At 39.7% G+C, this 18,338-nt stretch overlaps 1 protein-coding gene across 1 annotated transcript in view; it reads left to right on the plus strand.

Moving 5' to 3' along the window:
- The window catches only part of LOC139464393 (uncharacterized), a 66,349-nt gene that overhangs the window by 28,303 nt on the left and 19,708 nt on the right, over positions 1 to 18,338 (plus strand). Inside the window, exon 2 of the mRNA XM_071245920.1 lies at positions 17,747 to 17,859. Within this exon, the coding sequence (XP_071102021.1) occupies positions 17,747 to 17,859 (113 nt within the window). The remainder of the gene's footprint in view (positions 1 to 17,746; positions 17,860 to 18,338) is intronic.

Here is an 18,338-nt window from a genome sequence, read left to right on the forward strand (position 1 = left end):
TGATAAAAAAATGACAATCAGTCGTGGATAACTACCAAAATCGTTTGAGTTTAATGGGTAGTGCTCGTAGTATCTCGTGCCCCTGAGTTGTCATGCCACTTGATGCTGATGGTGATGGTGATGATAAAGCTGATGCTGATGGTGATGGTGATGATAAAGCTGATGGTGATGATGATAAAGCTGATGCTGATGGTGATGATAAAGCTGATGCTGATGCTGATGATAAAGCTGATGCTGATGTTGATGATGATGATAAAGCTGATGCTGATGATAAAGCTGATGCTGATGCTGATGATACAGCTGATGCTGATCGTGATGATAAAGCTGATGCTGATGCTGATGCTGATGATAAAGAAAGCTGAAGGTGATGATAAAGCTGATGCTGATGCTGATGATAAAGTTGATGCTGATGCTGATGCTGAGGCTGAGGCTGATGATAAAGTTGATGACGATGATGATGCTGATGATAAAGCTGATGCTGATGCTGACGCTGATGATAAAGCTGACGAGTTAGTTTAAAAAGAAACAGTCATTATTTGAATGTTACGAAACAAGAGAGGTAGGCCACATACTAAACAGTTTCTAGTTTTGGAAGAAACCAGGTTGTCGTTTCAGAGTCGTATGAGCCCCGGTCAAGTGGACCAATGGTGTCCATTGTCGTGTATCCATACGAACTGGACTTTTCCGTATTCCTTAAGGGTGGACCGTTCTCAACGGAGTAGCCTTGTGGTTAAAGCGTTCGCTCGTCACGGTGAGGGCCCGGGTTCGATTCCCCATATGTCTATGAATGAAGCTCATCTCTGGGGTCATTGCCCGTGCATGGCTAACAACGGCTAACAACTCTTTTCTCTCACTGTAACCAACGTTCTGAATCCAATACCCAATACAGATCTTTGTAAAGCGTGTCATTTCGAATGTATAAACACTTTTTCTGTAACTGCTAAGCTTATATGAATATGTATAAGATTTGTTTTAAAAACCACGTGGTTATTGAACGACTTTATATCGTGGTCCGAAATTGGCAAGAGCCTCTAAAACGTTATGTTCGAGGATAGAACCAACAATCAATACAATGAAAGCTTGTGAAAGAAACGAGAGTTCTTTCGGATATTAAAACATATTTGTGACATCACTTTATTGTTTTGGCGATACATTAGTTTCAAAATTGATTGTCAACTGTTCACGCATATTATCTTGAACGCAAATTTCAATTTTGGAATTAACGGAACTATTTTTTTTTGGTTTTGACTCTGAAGTGAATGATTTCAAATTAGGTCGAATAACAAGTGACGCCAACAAGGCTAGAAGCCGCATCGTATGAAATGAGAACGTGTAAACGTTGATCACGGATACGTCAACACGGAATGGTGTGAAATTAATTATTCTCCTCATCATTAAGGCTTGGGAAATGATATATAATGCTTCATAAACTGCCGAGCAAAAGACGGTATATACCCATGTTTGATGGCGGCTAAAACGAAACAAACAAGAAATAGTTATTCGTTAGTGATGTATTTGATGCGGGTGTCATTGAAGGTATAACATGCATCATATCCACGAGAATGCCACAGCAGGTCAGCTTGATAACATGTTGATGACGTTGTCATTTTGTCGGGGGTCAAATCCATATTTTTTAATATTTTCTTTAGCCCGGCGTTTATGACAATATCAATGTTACCTATTTGCACTTTATGTCCTTTGAAATTAATTAAATAAAATTTAATATAAAATTCAATTATTTCACCACCCTTTGATGAGAAACCTACAACAAAGAGGAGAATATACATCCTTTTTCAGGGCTCTATATTGCCAATTACATCGACCGGCATGTTGTCAACACGTGCAAGCGATTGCAATGTCTAAGACCCCGGAAATTACAAAGAGCCTTGTGTCATCCATTCTGAAGATCAGCTTCGGCGTGATGCATGCGTGTTAGCAGCACAACACATAATTCACATGCACCTTGCATGAGCGTCTGTTCCATGTTTGTTTGTTGGTTGGTTGGTTGGTTAACGCCGCACTCAGCAATGTTCCAGCTGTATGATGGCGGTCTGTAAATAATCGTGTCTGGACCAGACAATACAGTGATTGACATCATGAGCATCAGTCGACGCAATTGGGATCAATGACATGCATCAACCAAGTCAGCGAGCCTGACCACCCGATCCCGTTAGTCGCCTTTTACGACAAGAATAGTCAACTTTGACGGCAAACAAAGTCCCCCTTTACGGCAAGCATGAGTTGCTGAAGACCTATTCTACCCCGGATCTTCACGGGCCGTCTGTCCAATGTACAGCACAAGAAAGTATAAGTATACGTTTTAGAAAGTTGGGATGTGTTCTAAATTAGAGAATATACCCGTAACTGTCGTTAAAATAACTCTTTTCTTATGTTATTTTTCCATTATTCATATTTTGATGGCAAACAATTATTTCCACGTACATCAGTATGTTCGTAGTCTCTGTGTGTCGTGTAAAACCTATACATCAGGAGGCTACCAATCGGTTATCATAATCATTGTTTAATAACCTTCACAGTAGCAGTATCTTTAATGAAACACGTTATCTAGACCGAAATAATTGTTTTCCGTTTCTCTTTGTGTCATGATCTACACCTCCTCTTAGTAACCAAGGACAGATAACTGTAAACATATACTCGCTCAAATGCTTTGACGAGGGGACAATCATTTCTAAGCACAGACGTATAAAGAAATTCAAAGCATTTCTATCGCATTTTTTCTCAAACCTTAAACGAAAGACATCTTTTTCACCTTTCAAGTTATTTAAGTATAAACATCCCTTCGTAAGTGTTCATTCTGAGCGCACCAAATCAATATGGAGTTCATATAACGAGCTTCAGAAAGTGCCTACATGGTCAAAGTGGCTAAAGTCGGTCGATTTGGCAATCCCAGCAAATGTGGTGCGAGTTCATCAAACATCACTTTGTCTGCTGGTTTAAATTCTCAATCAATCCAGCAAAGGTTACCCTAATTACTCAGAAAGTGCGGATCAGGTTACCACATTGGTATCAATTGCAATGTCTAGAACTACGCATGGCATTAGCCCGTAGATCACCGTCTCCACTTAACTTATCTTTTCATAAAACGATGGCAATCGCTCGCAAATGAAGCATTGATATCAATTAAAGTTCCTTGGCTCCGTTTCACCAAGTGATCGAAGACGGTTGTAAGCCTATGTTAGTTGTGCAAACGTGGGTTAATAATGCAAAGATCGGCTCGTAACGCAAGCATAGGTTATTATTGCAACAGCCGAACAATTGACTTGCCTTTGCATGTGTTTGTTAACGGATGCACCTGTGGAGCAGGATACACATTCCGTTTGGCGAACAACTGGTATCATCACTATTTCATAGTGATTCATAAACACAGTCATGATTATGATACAGTCGGAGTCGTACGGTGGACTGGGGATTTGTTATGATTGTGGACATGGTTTTCTTACCTTTATTGAACTACAGGAATTTTGATGGCCACAATAGTTTGGTGAAACTGGGTCTTTTTCGATCTGGAGCGTTTTGCACATAAACGGCTGAAATGAAAATCAAAGAAGCTTGAAACATTATTTCCTTCACCAAAGAAATCTATTTCATATTCCCTAAACGTTTCCAGAGAGGTCCCAATGATTGACCTTCTGCATGGTGCGCACAGAAAAAAGAGCTCTGTTCAATACATCTTCATCTCATCAGCGACTCAATTTGGAGGCAAATATTTCTGAGGAATTTGTCTCTAGTTGAAACTGATTGTCCATTTCCTGAAATAGATCGCCTTGTCAACACTCCTGTAATCAATGTCACATTAATGCATTGATCCATCTAGCTTGTCGATTTCGGTAGCATGTCTCGTTGATTGATTGACCACAGGAACACTGAAGTCTTCCGCGAGCAGGAAGCTCTCTATTTCATCACGGGAGTTCAATTGTTAAAAACGATGTGGTTTGAGGGAGGGAGCAAAGATAGCCTATTGGTGCAGAAACCAATCAACTTCGCAAGAAGTTTTAGTGTACAAAATCAAATACAAGAGTGGAAAACGACGTCTCATACGAAAGCTCATTTCAATGTGGGATATTTAGATGTTAAGCAATATCTCCGACAACTCGGATGTTGACCTCAACATTAAAATTTAATTAGTATTTTTTGCTGTTTGACGAGATTTTATTGGATTAAGTTACAAGTTCCGAGTATGTTTCGCATTTACACATTTGTGTTTTGGATTCACCGGGATGTGTGTGTGTGGGGGGGGAGGGGGGGGGGGGGGACTAGTGGTCCTCGCTCTACACACCGAAAATCCGGGTTCATTGTGTGAAGGACATACCTGGTGTGGCCGTTGTGACCAAACGTTACTCACCTGTATGATGAACGATAGACACACATTTATAGTGAAACCTTGAGATGGACGTCTTGAAATTAAGGTCTTGTCATGGGCGTCTTTAGATTGAAGTCTTGAGATGGATGTCTTTATATTGAAGCCTTGAGATGGACGTCTTCATATTGAAGCCTTGAGATGGACGTCTGGAAGTTGAAGCCTTGAGATGCACGTCTTTATATAGAAGCCTTGAGATGGACTACTTGAAGTTGAAGCCTTGCGATGGATGTCATAATATTGACACCTTGAAATGGACGTCTTGGTATGGTTGGGTGGGTGGGTGGGTTGGTGTGTGTGCCTAGTGGTCCTTGCTCTACACACCGAAAATCCGGGTTCATTGTGTGAAGGACATACCTGGTGTGGCCGTTGACACCAAACGTTACTCACCTGTATGATGAACGATAGACACGCATTTATAGTGAAACCTTGAGATGGACGTCTTGAAATTGAAGTCTTGTCATGGGCGTCTTGAAATTAATGTCTTGAGATGGACGTCTTTATATTGAAGCCTTGAGATGGACTTCTTCATATTGAAGCCTTGAGATGGACTATTTGAAGTTGTAGCCTTGCGATGGATGTCATAATATTGACGCCTTGAAATGGACGTCTTGGTATGGATGCCTTAAATAGATAGACAACTTGGTTTTGACTCATTGATATCGATATGTTGATATGGATGCCTTAAGATGGACGTATTCATATGGATACCTTAAGATGGACGTCTTGAGAAAGATGCCTTACGATGGTTGTTGTGAAGTGGACTTCTTAACCTCTTCGGAGTATAACTTCACGTACAAGCAATGGCAATAATATATCATGCTGTGATGATGTCCCTGTGTGTTTCAGGATCCCTTGTACATAATTGTTTCAGAAAAAATACAGAACAAACACACACATAATTACGAATACAAGTTCAATGATTACATTGCATTGCGAAAATAAGTCTGCTTGCCTTGACAGCTATCTAAAAACATTTGGGCCTGGCAGCGTGTTGTCTGCATGTATATTCACTTACAAGGCGATCTGTCTGTAAAGCGACTAAAGTGACTTCACCATTATAGTTCCCCAAGAGACTGTACGAGTACAAGAACTAGTATCTCCGTTTATTAGGGACATGTTATCATCATGTTTTCCACATCAGAACTCGAATGCAAAATGGAGGATTGAAATTCGTTGATATTATTGAAAACTACAAAATGAAATATCACTATTTTTAGAACGGAAAAAGCCTGTTGATGACTTCAGGAGTAACAGGGCTTCTTGTCAGTCACAACGCCAACTTCGCGTACAACGGTTATGACAAAACATTGTCTACACCTATGTTTAACAGACAAACGCTTTTACCACCAGGCTACCCCAACGATCCATTCCGCCTCTGACATTCGGCAAGACTGTATTTCTTGAGAAGAAGCAAGTATATATATCGACTTTAATCCCTTTAATATGTTCTTAATCCCTTACAGTAACTCACCACCGCCCACTATAATAATCTACTAAACTACTGGGCAAAAAAAAGTATACACTTGAAAATTGGATTTGACCAAAAATTACAAACGGTCGCCGAAACACTGCAAAATTCAGGTTCAAAACACAACTGGAGTACCAAATGTAACAAATACTTCACCATCGAATAAAAATGTCTTGTTTGTTTCATTTATAGCTACTACGTCTGACGGCAATTTATATGGCTGGGTACTGGTAGTCATCTCATCCAGCGTTAGAAGTGTCCGGGGGGACATCATGTCGTTGTATTCCAGCTTATTTATTTACTTTGCCAAGCCGTGCTCTAACGCAGTGAAGGTAGTCTCCATATACAAAGAAAGAAAAGGAAAAACAGTATATGTACAATTAGGGCGGATTACAGTTCTGCTGACGCAAAAGAAGACAGCGGAGGGCATTCACTTGAAGGTCATGACACAACATGTTTGTTTTTTGTCTTTTTCAGCCTCAGTCAGTAGTGTTTCAACTATACCCTGACGGCTTGTAACTAATCGAGTCTGGGCCACATAACCGGAGGTTGATATTATGAGCAAGCCATAGCGTATGGGTAGGATGACGATCAATTACCCAGCCTGACCGCTCTGTCTTAATTGATATCACAGTGTATGACCCCGTTCTTGTTAATTATAACCATGACTACTCGTAACTATTTATCAATTTATAAGATCAACAGAAAAGCTTTGATCCTTTGAAGGGTAACTGGGGCGGTCGGGTAGCCTATTGGTTAAAGCGTTCGCTCGTCACGCCGAAGACCCGGGTTCGATTCCCGACACGGGTACAATGTGTGAAGCCCATTTCATTGCTGACATTGCTGGAATATTGCTAAAAACGGCGTAAAATCAAACTCACTCACTCACTAAAGGGTAAGTTATGACCAGTAACTTATTACATCTAATATTGTCACAGTTAATAACGATGGGATGCCTTCCATATCAACTCGGGTGACAGTTCTGCTTTGCCTAAAGAAGTCAGGTATGTTCTGATTGTGTCTCTGTGCGTGTTGGTTCATTGCTTCGCACCAGGATACAGATTCCAGTCGGTTTCCTCGACATAATGGCTTACGCTTTATTCTAATAAGACCAATGCATGTACACTTCTTTCAATGCCGACGGGGATATTGCTGCAGATGGTGAATACGTTAAACTGACATTTCTATTTTCTAAAAACAATATTCGATTAAAAAGAAATAACATTTCTGATACAGCTTAGTAATTGAGTGAAGAATACTTAAAAGGCAATTACTTTTAAAAAAGCAGAATAGTCGCAGAAAAATAAGTCTATGCCATACTTTGATGGGTTTCTTTGAAGTGGTATGAATAACTCTTTCAATTCCTTCCCAGATGAAATCTCTAACCCAGACGGTCTAATGTACTCCAGCTATAGGTTTCAAGTGATGATCAATATCGTCTATTGTTAAGACGTCTACTCCCAAATGACATGTGCCGTTGAAGGATGCAACGAACAAATTTCCTGGAACAATTCCAGTGAATCTGGGCTTAAAGTTATTGTGCGCTTAATGTTAATAGCTTTGATTTCTGCAACATATTTCAGAACCATTTCCGGATAGGAATATTTGCTATAACTATTATATAGCTGCTATAATTAAAATCAGATTGCTTGTGTTTACTTTTGTCTCTATTAAGGTCAACCCCACGGTTATTTAAGGTAGACTTGATCTCAAGTACATTTTGCTAATCCTCGATTATGCACTGGGTTATATATCCTCGTTCAATGTGTACATACCTTGGACCCATTCGCCTCCATATTGTCGTTCCGGAAGTGGCGTCATAAACGGCATCCTCCGATCTCGAGTTTAGCACATACATTCTATAGCTCCTAAGAGGAATGTAGTTGGAATTTGGACACGCTTTTAGCGTCGCGATATTTCAATCGGAATAAAAACAAAGCCATGGTTGAAAAAGGGTTGATGGTCTTTAGAATATCGTCGTGTTGTGGGTTTTTGGACGCTTAGGAAACACTAGTTTTCTCGCTAGTCTGTCATACAGATCCTGAAACAAACATAATAATACAGCCCAAGCAAGTCTATAATGTTTGCCAAGTCCAGATTACTGCACTGAAAATGAAGAAAGTCTCTGCGTTCCTTATTATTATATTTTATTACCGTAAGTCTGTAAAGTGATGACTGTTTTTTTCTGTAAAATATGTTCATTTCAGAGACAAGATGTTTGTCTATTTTCTCGCTAATCACAGGAACAACTGTAAAATATCTCACTCGCCTATAAACGTCATCTTTAAAAGCCATCATCCGAGTATTTACAATGTTTATGTGACGTCACACCCCTCGTTATAACGTGATAAATCACAATAAACATGGCAGAGCGAAAACATATAATATGATTGAATGGAATTAAAATATCCTGACTAATCTTTGCTGCGGTTGGCCAGGAACGGTAGCTATTGTGGATTGGGTATTCCGATAGCACGGGTCGTCCTTCATGCTTTCAGTCACTGGTTTGTCTGGTCCAGACTGGATTATTTCCAGGCCGTAGTAGTATAGCTGAAATATCACATACTGTGATGTAAAACAACATTCAATCACGTTAAGGTCGTCATGAAAAAACATAGCAAAATTTACTAAATCCTACGTGTTTAAGTATATGGTTATATATATTCTGAATATACCCCATTTTGCATTAAGTTAAGATTGTAGAAACATCGTATTGTTAGTTTTTCACAGAAATAGGCTCTTCCCATTCATTTGATTAAATATAATTTTTCTATTAATTATAGCAGCATATTGTATTCCGAATTAGTTGTCTCTTATTTCACCTACGAGAATACCAAGTTTAATATGGATTTGACATTTACAACATGATATTACTATATGATACATCCACTCACAAACACAGGATGAGACACGTGTATAAATTCCCGCTGAGCGTTCTCAACTTTCCGATATTAATGATGGTGCTATATTTGTGTGTAAGTTGACACTTGTCCCGGAGTGTAGTAATGGTACATTTGTTAGTGGGTGTAGAGTTGATGTCGTCGACTTAATGAAGTCCCTGCAGACGTATGTAAGTGATAGATCTATTAATTCAATCCCAGAGCGTAATCTTGTCTTACAACTGTTTCTGGTTGTATCAATCATATCACCCGAGAGCTGAAATATTCACGTACACCTGTACTCACTGGACGCTGTAAATATGGACACTCGCCTTTTCGACGATAACGTTGAGAAACGTCCCTATATAATATATGTGGATGAAGATGACAATGATAAAGATGATAAATGTGGTGGAGATGATGGTAATGAAGACGAATATGAACATGAAGATGATACTGCTGCTGCTGATGATGATAGGAATAAATGTGGTGATGATGATGATGACGGTGATAATGATGATGGTGATGATGATGATGATGATGATGATGATGATGATGATGACGGTGATGATGATTGGAATAAATGTGGTGATGATGATGATGATGATGATGACGGTGATGGTAAAGATAGAAGATGCTGCTGCTGCTGCTGATGATGATGATGACGATAGTAGAGATAGGAATAAACGTGATGATGATGATGATGATGATGATGATGATGATAGGAATAAGTTGGTGATGATGATGAGGATGATGAGTATGATGATGACGGTGATGATGATGTTGACGACGACCTTTGTAAAGATAGGAATGAATGTGGTAATGGTGACGAAGATGATTATGATGATGATGATGATGACGACGACGACGACCATTATAAAGATAGGAGTGGATGTGGTGAAGATGATGATGGGGAGGAGGAGGATGATTAAATATATATACGTACTCGGTATCTATGTGAATGGTCCTCTAACCTTGAATATGTTAATCCGCTATCCAATAACATATGACAGTAATACATCTAAGAAAGCAACATCGCTTATTCTGATTCTCACAATACCTGTGACAATGACCCATCCAAGACCCTACTTATCATATACTGACGTGTTAAAAGAACGATCGCAGATCGATTGTTAGGCAATCGATCTGTTGTCAGAATGATACATTGGCTGGTAGCTGATGTGGTGCAACACACTTCACACGCTAGGGTCACAAACACCTTGGTCTTACAGAGTGTATGGTAATGGCTGAGGTGTCTGATAACGCTATTGATTGTGTGGAAGAAAAAAGAGTGAGTTTGATTTATGATCTTTGATGACAACACGTCGTCATATTCCTGTAGGCTGTTCTCAAGTTAAATAAATAAACGGACGAAGACGACAATGATGAAGGTGATGATAATGCTTTTGGTACTGCTGCTGATGTTGGTGAAAAAGATGAACATGATGATACAGACGATTTGACGGTTATGTTGATGCTGATGATAATTTATTGATGAAGAAGGTGATGAGGATGATTGAGTGTCGACGATGACGACGATAATGATAGTGACGATGAAGATGATAACGATGACGACGATGATGGTGATTGTGACGACTATGATGAGGATGATTGTGAAGATGTTGACGCCGGCGAGGACGATTATTCTGAATGGTATTTCACAAATATAACCAATGTTGACACATCATGTAAAAACTATCTCTGCTGTTTTTAAAATTTACAAGGTCTCTTTGGACAGAAACCAGTTTCGCTTCCCGAGGAGAGAGCAGTGTCTTCTTGACAAGGCAAGCCGTGACTCTACTGACACACATCACAATGTCAGTGTCACGCTGAAGAACACGTCGGGACAAAATCAATTCACCATATGTAAGATCAGGATTGTTCAGATTCGGTGTTAAACACTATCCGTCGAACAACTGTTCTGAGCAACACGTGACCTGATGTCGAAAAAATTGAATCCCTGCAATACTCAATCAAGTTTATTTCGTAATTCAGGCCCAATGCCCCATAGTACAAATGTAAGATTAATAACATTATAGGTCACATGTCTAGAGTGTTATATCTCCGTCGATCTAATTTTAAAGAATTTACATACATATAAAGCTATCAAGCGTTGTACATTAATATCACTTGATTGATATAAATTTGTAAACGTAATAGTACCTATATTATATTGTGTAAAAAGGTAAGAAAAGTATTTCTCAAGTGAATTTCTTACATAAAAAGACATGGTTTTCATCCTCTACTAAATGAAAGTCACATTTTTTACATATAGATTCTGTATGAGGTATTTTGAACAATGACCTTTTACGAATAATGTTGACTCGAAAGTTGTGAAGAGATATTAGAAATTTACACATTGCTCTAACTAATCGTTTGTCTCTGTGTCCTGTTATGTAGAATTCGGGTTGCAGAAGAGATTTTATATTAGCATAATGCACTAAAAAAGTAGACGACTCTAGATTTTAACTGTGGTACCATGATTGGAAATATATATCTCTTAAGCGTCTTCGAAATGCAGATAAAAACATGTTCTTATCACCAACATCTTGGAATAACCACACACACGCACAACCGCTATTAAATAACATTTGTCTCACATACGATGCCCAAATTGACTTTTCCATTCTCATCTAATACTTTAAGCATAACATAACCTTGGAAGGGGTATGGACTTGCATTCATTCGCAAAGGCTTAATCCAGTACTATTATTTGCGTATTTATAAACATACAATGACGTCCAGTTTCACCAGGAGATCTTTGTTTGATGCAAATTTAACCACACCAAGAAACGTTTAAAATAACATGTTCGTATCTTTTCAGTTGTATCATAATATTTAATACCCCATATTTCCGAACCATACATCAATATTGGAGCGATTTTACTGTCAAATTATATTACAAGAAGACGAGAAATCTATAAATCTGTTATTACTAAACAAATGAAAAACTGGCCCTCCTGCCTTCCATGCTTGCAAGGCAAGGGTTTCACACGCTTTAGGCCATATTAACCATGAGGAGAACATTATTCCAAGATATTTATTGATATTTACTGTCTTTATCTTCACATTATCCAGTGCCCATACTTCATACTCGGTTATTATCGCTCCATTTCTAAATACAATAGCATTTGATTTATCAAGATCTATACACAATCCCCATTTCAAACAATATGTATTCAAAACATCTAGCTGTCTCTACAAGCCCCGAACAGTATACGAGAACAGTACAATGTCATCGGCAAATAAGCGTAACATCAGATCTTCAATATTTTTGGTAAGAAATATACCATGATCGCAAGCAGCATACATTTATTTTTATTTATCTGAGATGAATTCCTTTCACGTGCTGTAATTTAAATATGTTATTCAGATTTTTCACACTGTTTTCTGCGAGACAATCTTTTCGAAAAAGACTTTCCCAAATAAATCGACAGCACAAACATACGAATCAATTGCAAGACATAAAATACACATATTTTGATTTTCTAAATTTGAACTGGGAACTTGAAATATTTCTAAATATTCGCGAGAGATTTCCCTCTGGTGCTCCAGATCTTTTCCCCAGCATGTAACCTCTGCCCTTACAAAAAAAACATCACACCGTAAAACACGATAAATTACGCTATATTTGTGTTTCAGTAACGTAATTCAATATTGTGAATTAATTATATGTAACCAGCAGAGGAAATGTTTTCCCCCTCAGAAGTCTCAGACTGGCATTGTAGCCAGACTGTCTCACAATACAAATGAAGATTTATTTACATTGGTTTGGGCACACGTCCTCAAGATGTATAACATATCCGATCTCCTAGCGATAGTGTTTTGTATGGCAAAGTATTTCGTCAAACGAATTCATTTATGCTGAAGTATTAAGGTTACGGTCTGACTGCAATGGGGAAGAGAAAATATCAGATCTGAAAATGAGTACAAAAACCCTTCATGACTTCCAAGATTAGGAAAAACATCCTTCATTGTCTTCTCTTTGAAAAACAACTTTGTGTGGAGTACAAAATAATATAAGAAGTGTAAATAACTCCGGGAGATGGGGATTTAATCGCCTGCGGTTATCATAAGGCAACACTGTTCTTCATTCATAGATAACAGGTTGGCAAACTGGTGTGATATAATTTAGCCTCCTGCTTAGTTATTTTTCCCCTCGGGACAATTCTGATAGCTAATAGACACTGTCAATTTACGCAAGCCCCCGGTATTGTATGACATTGATAGACTTTATCTGATAGATACTAGTAGCTGTACTATGCTAACGTTGGTTGCATTTCTAAAGGGAATACACTTTTCTGTGGGTGTTTTATGGGACATGAAACATATAAGCCTGCAGAATGTTCCCCCTGAGGAAACTGTTTCGAGCCAGGTTCAAAGAGGAAAAATGAAACATTGTATAAAAATGAGAACATTATATACACATAAAATCAGAGCTCGGACCCATTCTGACATTTCAAAGGTAACACTGCAAGGCCGTAGTTAACTTTTTTGGACAGGGTGGCAAATAAGATTATTCATTTCTTATTCAAGTTAACTTTCACAAGGAGAAATGTTTTCTATAAAAAATCAAAGGGGGCAGCTGCCACTAAATCAGTAGCCAATCAACGGAGAGTTGGATCAAAACAAAGTTCATAGGACCCGTCACTCAAACTGTAACAAACCGGAACAAATATGTCCGAGAGAGTGAGTGAGTTGGTTTTAAAAGTATTACAGTTATATCGCGGCGTGTCAGCTAAATGTAGGAGGAAAGCCCGTAGTGTGTTCGAGAGTAGGCGGCTGTTTCAAATGACATGATCAGTAACCACCAGATTCAAACATTAGTTCCCTGAGAACCGGAAGAAATAGTTGGAAAAATGCGGGTTCAAAATGAAAAATGAAGACATGAAATTTGTGGACCCGGGCGAGCTAAAAACAACAACTCTTACTGGCGAGCGAGCAGGCACGTTTGCTGTTCAATTCCTTCTCGGCCTTCGGTCTCAAAGGAAGGTTTGGACCATTAATATGCATGAATTTTGCTAAAAAGGGAACTTTATAGCCTGTAATTAGACTGGAATTAACCGATAATCCGTAGTGATAAAAGTAGTCCGTTTCGGTGGGCGTGGCTACATTTTTTGCATTCATTGGGAAATGAAGGCAATAACACGTGACCAATTCAGCTAATCAGAATGCAGGAATTACATTGAACACAACCCAAATTTAATTATTGATATTTGTATGGAGCGATTCCTTTAAGGCCAGTATTTCACACAGACAGGAGGTCGCATTGCTCGCCGAGTTTCCTTTGACCGCTTGTATTTGACAAAAGGATCTGTCAACTGACGTTAATCAAGGTTCCATTCTCCATGAAAGTAGTGTCAGTATCGTTGATCAGCAGTCAAAGGGGCGACATTCAGTGTGACGTCATCCCGTCTAATGAGAGTCCGCGTTGACACCGCCTAGACGTCTTGCGTCCTTGACCTTACCGTGATCTCGCTGCGATCGCGCGCCACAAATGCTGCCGCTAATAGACTGACCACTGATTGCATTAAGCCCTGTATATTGCACTAGGAATGCTTTCAACGTGTGCGACATGGAAAGGTAGCTTAAGTGTAAATCAATTTGCTGTATTTTCTATAAGGATGCAAGCATGTTCTCTTATTGAGTTATGCAGTCCCCTGAGGTCAATGTCAGAACGTCATTATGACGTTATATGGTAATCGTGGTTATAGTGAGTGCAGGCAGGGCGTGATTGGGTTGGACGCAAGAGACAGTGACCCCAGACTCGACATTTACGCCCATATCTCTGCTCAATGTATTTCAAGTGCCAGCTTGGAAAAAGATCCTAGTCTCTGCCCGCCACGTATCCAGGCCAAAAAACCTGATCTTGTCCTTTTTGATAAATCCCATGAAATCATTTATATCACTGAATGTGAGTGACAAGATCCATGAAAAACATGGCACATATGCAGACCTCGCTTTCGAAATGTCACGCTTGCATCCCAAGTACCAAGTTGTTCGTCTCCCCATTGTTCTTGGTGCCTTAGGTTTGGTACCTCCCAATCTGTTGACTGACATTGGTAGAGTACCCTGGTTTGCTACCAGGCATATGCCCTTCTGACAATCTGGATAATGCAGAAGGCTGCAGTGTTGGGAAGTCTTCACATTCTCCGAAAAGTTCTGAAATGTTCGACTAGGCAGCGCTTCGTGGGAGAAGTCCCATTCGCTGCCTGGGCTGCGTGTAGAGGGGGCAAGGGCCCTGAGTTGATGAAGAGCCTAACGAGCCTGACTGTGCCAGGATCACACAAACCCTCTTTAATTTATTTATTTATTTTAATCCTTGTAATTTTTATAAGCCGGCAATAGAAATGGTGCCACTATACCACTATACGGTGAGTTATACCTACATTTAATGACATACCAGCCGTTCCATGGCTGCATTTGAGCTGATGGACATCGTCAGTGAGAGTGGACACATGTGGAACTAATTTTTTAGCAACGCACCAACGGTGTGGAATATCAAGTTAATATAAAATGCACTCCTTTTAATAACCGAGCAAATTGAATTAACCCCCAGCGGTTATGATCGCTTTGTGGTAATCTAATAACAGCTCTTGGATGGCAGCATTGCTACTGGAGGCAGTACTGAGGCCAGAGAGCTGTCATGCCAAGTTCTGGTTTCTGAAGACATTCACTCACTAACTCTGGAACCAACAGTACTTTGAGAGTGCATTGATATTGGCTTTTCCGTCTCAGTTTGAGTTTGAGTGAGAAATAAAATATAGAAGTGATACTCCAGGCCATTTTAAAACTTATTCAGGAGGTTCACTAGCACCCAATGACGATCCGGGTTAGAATTGGTCTTCAGTAACCAATGCGTATCTCCCCTCGTGATGATCCGGGTTAGAATTTTCGTTAGCAACCCGTGCTTGTCTCCCCCTATGAAGATCCAGGTTAGAATTGGACTTCTACACCTTATTCCCGTCGAAAGAGGCGCCCAACGGGATCTCTTGTCAATCTCGCTTGCTGCCTTGGTTGATGCATGTCATTGTATTCCAATTGTGTAGATCGATTCTCACAATGTCAATCACTGGAATGTCTGGTCAAGACTTGATTATTTACAGACCACCATTATATACATATTGGAATATTGCTCTTTGTGGCCTTAAACAACAAACAAAGAAAAGAAACAAACACGGCACAACACAATCTGGCGACAGTCGTGACACGTATTAAACCATTGCTTTATAATATATTGAAAACCAAATTTCAAAACAATAAAATCTCGAAACCGGCCGTCATATTGTGTAAACTATATGTTAAAGGATGCGGATTAGAAATCATGCAATATTACGACTACATGTATTTCATCGCTGCCTTTCATATAGTGAAGGTAACAGTAAACCTAGTTAACCCGATCCAGTGAGTGAGTGAGTTGAGTTTAACGCCGCTTTTAACAGTGCTCCAGTTATATAGCGGTATGCAGCTTAATGTGGGAGGAAATCCCGAAGTGATGCAGGTCTCAGACGTTTACCACTTCGGTGAAAACCACGAGCAATGGCATGGTGCTGACAAACCCAGAAACATAATGGGGGCAAACCGGGATTCGAACCCACAATCATAGGTTTCTGGCGTGCCCAAGGGACGCAACTCTGCACAGCGAATCACAGCCTTAGACGACTGGGCCACTCGTGCCCCCGACCCCATCCATGAGACTAATGAAGTGGCAAGGGCATGGAATCACGTTAAGGGAGGAACGGGGCTGTCTGGTATAGGAGGGTGGGTTGAAGTTTGGGGCAATATCGTCACAATGATATATATTGAACGCTTTTCAGATTCTTATGAAGTGACACATTCTTGTTAAAATAGTTTGGGTTCGATTATAAACCTTGATCTGTCAGCACCAAAGTGAGATTCGAACCCACGGCCAACATCACTTCGGGCTTGCCTTCTACATACAAGTGACACCCTGGGATAGGCCTGAAATAGTGTCCAAAATGTCGTTAAATCAAACTTAAACGCTGGCACAAGTTTCTCCACGTCTTACGTTTCATCCAACGACTGCCGGCATTATCTTCCACGGGTTCATGACATCACTTAAATCTCATAACACCGCGTGTGTCCATTTACGACCAAGATGAAACGTGAAACCAAGCCATGCTTTATATGGAATTAGATTTTTGCTAGATTTATATCCCAGGATATTAGAACATTTCGTCAAAGTGGAGTAATTTCATATTGGCTTCTTAGTAAAACGGGGGAAGTTTATTGGGGGGCTTTGGTGAGATGACTAGTGTGAGACCGTTTATGGAAAACGACGTACTCTGCAAAGAAAAAAGCTCCCTCGGGATTTGAAAATACAATCGTGATCTGATTTAGACAGGAAAGCGACAGGGGAGCATCTAGAACAAAATATGGTCAGTGTAACCAGTGTAACCGCAGTGTAACCATTCGCTGCTGTTTTTGTTTGAAGAGTGAGTGAGTGAGTGAGTGAGTGGGTGTGGGTGAGTGCGAACATTTGTGCTTCTGTGCTTTTACTTGTCCGGACGGGTCCGGTTTTGTAGTGCTAGCCCACTGAGATACCATCCCGCAGCTTAACATGGATACCTCACTCAGACACAGTATACAGGCTGGGAGTCGACCTGTCCTTGTTTCATCCATTTGCGCCGAAGGACAGGCACCTCATCAACAACTACCATCGTTGAGCGTCTTTTGGTATGTCGCGCCCAGGGGATCGAATCACCGACAAGCTGTTCTCCAGGAGAACCCTCCAGCCATTTGACCACGGAAGCGGTCGGATATAGAGGAACCAATGGTCACTTTAATGTATGAAGGAAACATGTCATGTCTTTGGACACGGCTAAACTGGGTATTGGGTAACAAAAATGTCTGTTCCGAAACGATGGCTGTACTATAAGGGTTTGTGATTTTTTGGTATCAGTGTTTGATGTCGTTTTGAATTTCATGGAATTTTGATATACCAAAAAATACTAAGAAATTAACACAATATTGATAAAGGTTATGTCGTATTTTCAGACACGGTGGTTGCCCTCCAGTGCTGGCACTGCATCGCGGACAACTGCGACATCAACCCGTCGGAGAACTACAAAGCCACCAAGAAGGTGTGTCAACCCAACCAGTGCTGCCAGGTAACACATCATCATCATCATCATCATCATCATCATCATCATCATCATCATCATCATCACTCCAATATGATGAGTTTGAGCTAAAACAATATAAATGTCCGTCATCAGGATCACACACAACTTCCATTTTGGGGTTACATGGGTGGTCCAGACGTCTGTCTACAAGTATAAGTGAATAATTGAAACATAACATCTCATATACATATGCAAGTATGAGGGAACAATTGAAACATAACATCGCATATACATAAACAAGTATAAGTGAACAATTGAAACATGACATCTCATATACATATACAGGTATAAGTGAACAATCGAATCATGACATCTCATATACATATACAGGTATAAATGAACAATTGAAACATGACATATCATATACACATATACAAGTATAAGTGAACAATTTAAACATGACATCTTATATTCAATGTACGAAAACAAGTATAAGTGAAAATTTTAAACATGACATTTTATAT

Source organism: Haliotis cracherodii, unplaced genomic scaffold (assembly GCF_022045235.1).
Source record: "Haliotis cracherodii isolate W230 unplaced genomic scaffold, xgHalCrac1.p SCAF_17, whole genome shotgun sequence".
NCBI lineage: Eukaryota > Metazoa > Mollusca > Gastropoda > Lepetellida > Haliotidae > Haliotis > Haliotis cracherodii.